The sequence below is a fragment of the Sinocyclocheilus anshuiensis genome, unplaced genomic scaffold (assembly GCF_001515605.1).
Source record: "Sinocyclocheilus anshuiensis isolate Anshui unplaced genomic scaffold, SAMN03320099.WGS_v1.1 scaffold1241, whole genome shotgun sequence".
Lineage (NCBI taxonomy): Eukaryota > Metazoa > Chordata > Actinopteri > Cypriniformes > Cyprinidae > Sinocyclocheilus > Sinocyclocheilus anshuiensis.
Window position 1 is genome coordinate 806,488 of NW_015549644.1, and position 2,195 is coordinate 808,682.

Consider the following 2,195-nt stretch of genomic DNA (forward strand, 5'->3'; position numbering starts at 1 on the left):
GTAGGGGGAGGCCGAGCGAGCGCTGAGCTCTCGTGCCTCCGTTGGTAAAAAAATTAGCCAATCACCATCGAGTGTTTACTTTCAGCGCTGAGGAGTGTTGACAAAAGAACCCTCGCAAGGGAGGTTAGCCTCCCTTCTGATATCAACCAATCATCAGAGACGTAAATTACGTGATACCGCCACTGATAAGGAGTAACGATATGTTTTATGAAAAAGTACGATCTTATGCTTTGGAATGTAGTTAAGTAAAAGTAAAAGTTACTCAAAATAAAACTACTCCAGTAAAGTACAGATACTTGAAAAATGTACTTCAGTACAGTAATTAAGTAAAACTACTTCGTTACTGTCCACCACTGGAATTGCGATATGTAGACTCTTTATATCTCACAATTCTGACTTTTTTTCTTAAATCGTGAGACAAAGTCATAGTTACCTTTTTTATTTTTTATCCCATGCCGGAAAACAGCTTTCATAGAACTGACTAGATTTTGGCAGCAAAAATTTGGGGAAGTAAATGTAAACAAGTACAACAGTAAATGTGACGTATTGCTTGGTATTCGCATAATCGGGAGTTTTGCATGAGGGCAAAAAAAGTCCCCCTAGCAGATTTTGTTCTTTGTTCAAGTTGTTCACGCAAATTTGTGGCATTGACCAACAGAAATCTACTTGGTTTCTCCTCTATGCCCCGCCTTTCTTCTTCTTCTTCTTCTTCTAATAACGTTTTATGGCGGATGTAAATTAAACAAATTCAATTTTCCCGATCACCAAACTATCCTCTTTTATCTTTCTCTGAGCCACAGCATTCCCAGTCCATTCTTGTATTTTTATCTCTCTCTGTATCTGCTCGTTTTGTTTTGCTTTTTGGGCTGCTTCAGCATAAGTCAACCCCTCAGTTATTCTCACATTTTGAATTTTCACAGCATGTTTGTGAGCAATGCATCCCCCAAATCCAGCACTATGCTCACCTCCACAGTTGCAGCATTTTGCCTTCGCTCCTTCGCCACATTTACCATATACATGATCACCCCCACATCTCGCACAACGTTGTCTTCCTCTACAAACTGCACTAACATGTCCATACTTCTGGCACTTGAAGCATCTAAGTGGAGGAGGTACGTATGGTCTTACTGGGTAACTTACATAGCCTATTTTTACCCTCTCTGGCATTCTTTCTTCATCAAACTGAAGCATAACCGATAGACTGTCCATCCTTTCTTTATTTCTCACATATTGAAGCCGTTTTGCTCCAATTACCTTCCCCCCTTCAACGCAACTTTTCATTTTATCAGCATGTACATCAGTAGGAATTCCAGTTATTACGCCTCTAACCCAAGGCTTCGTCTTCATCAATGTGCATGATACCGGGTATCCAAGCATCGAATTTATACTTAGTGCCTTATTTTGTTGTTTTTCGCCCTTACACATGATAATCAAGTTTCCATCTCTCAGAGTCTTTGCATTATTTATTTCTCCTAACGCTTTGTTCAGAGATTTGGTCAGTTTAATCGGGTTTATCGTCATACCAGGTTCTGCAAATTTCATCATTACTTTGTATTCCTCTATATTTTTCCTACTCACATGATCCTCCTTTCCACTATCCGTAAATGATCCTTGACTATTGTTTTTCTTTCTTTTCCGATTGACTACTTTCCACCATTCACTCCCTCCTGCACTCCCGCTACACGATTCGTCTTCCATTTACGGTTTGTTTTTTAGACTTGCATTTGCGTTTGTAATTTGTTATTTTGTTTTCAGAATTGTGATCTGCTTTGCACTTCTCGGTCACCGTAATTTCCGGATCACTACCAGAGCTACCGTCATTTCCTGCCATCAGTGCTCCAGTCACAGTCCAGTGTTGCCAAAACCGCCAGCTCCCCTCTCACCCGGGTCCATACCGCCCCGCCTTTCTGAAACGCGTCGATTTTTACAAAGGCATAGACTAAATACTGGGTGTTTCAGGTCTGACGACATCAAGTGGGCGTGGTTTGAGCGCAAGGTCAAGGAGCATGCGCAGTTTACACGCTCCGTGTGAAGCCCGCGAAGCGGCGATGATCTCGTTGGTACTCAACGGTTTGTTTCATTTTCTCTCATTTTAAATATGACTGATCTGATGTTAAATGTTAAAAACTGCAAAAGAAGTACTTTTTTTTAGTGAAAGTACAAGTTTTACTCAGGTTTTGTGCTTGTTATCTCAG

General features: G+C 40.8%; 1 protein-coding gene across 1 annotated transcript; it reads right to left on the bottom strand.

Annotated features, from left to right (window-relative positions):
- Window positions 1–738: 738 nt before the first annotated feature.
- LOC107659915 (uncharacterized) lies at window positions 739–2,070 on the bottom strand. Its single transcript, XM_016449017.1, has 2 exons — window positions 1,793–2,070; window positions 739–1,698 (listed from the first exon to the last, which is right to left on the bottom strand). Exons 1-2 carry the CDS (start codon window positions 1,829–1,831, stop codon window positions 739–741), a joined length of 999 nt encoding a protein of 332 aa, XP_016304503.1. The 5' UTR covers window positions 1,832–2,070.
- Window positions 2,071–2,195: the final 125 nt, after the last annotated feature.

Coding starts and splice junctions, on each gene's coding strand:
- LOC107659915 (XM_016449017.1), bottom strand. CDS start 1,831: ATGGCAGGAAATGACGGTAGCTCTGGTAGTGATCCGGAA. Junction 1,699..1,792: donor GCTCTGGTAGTGATCCGGAA/ATTACGGTGACC, acceptor AACAAACCGTAA/ATGGAAGACGAATCGTGTAG.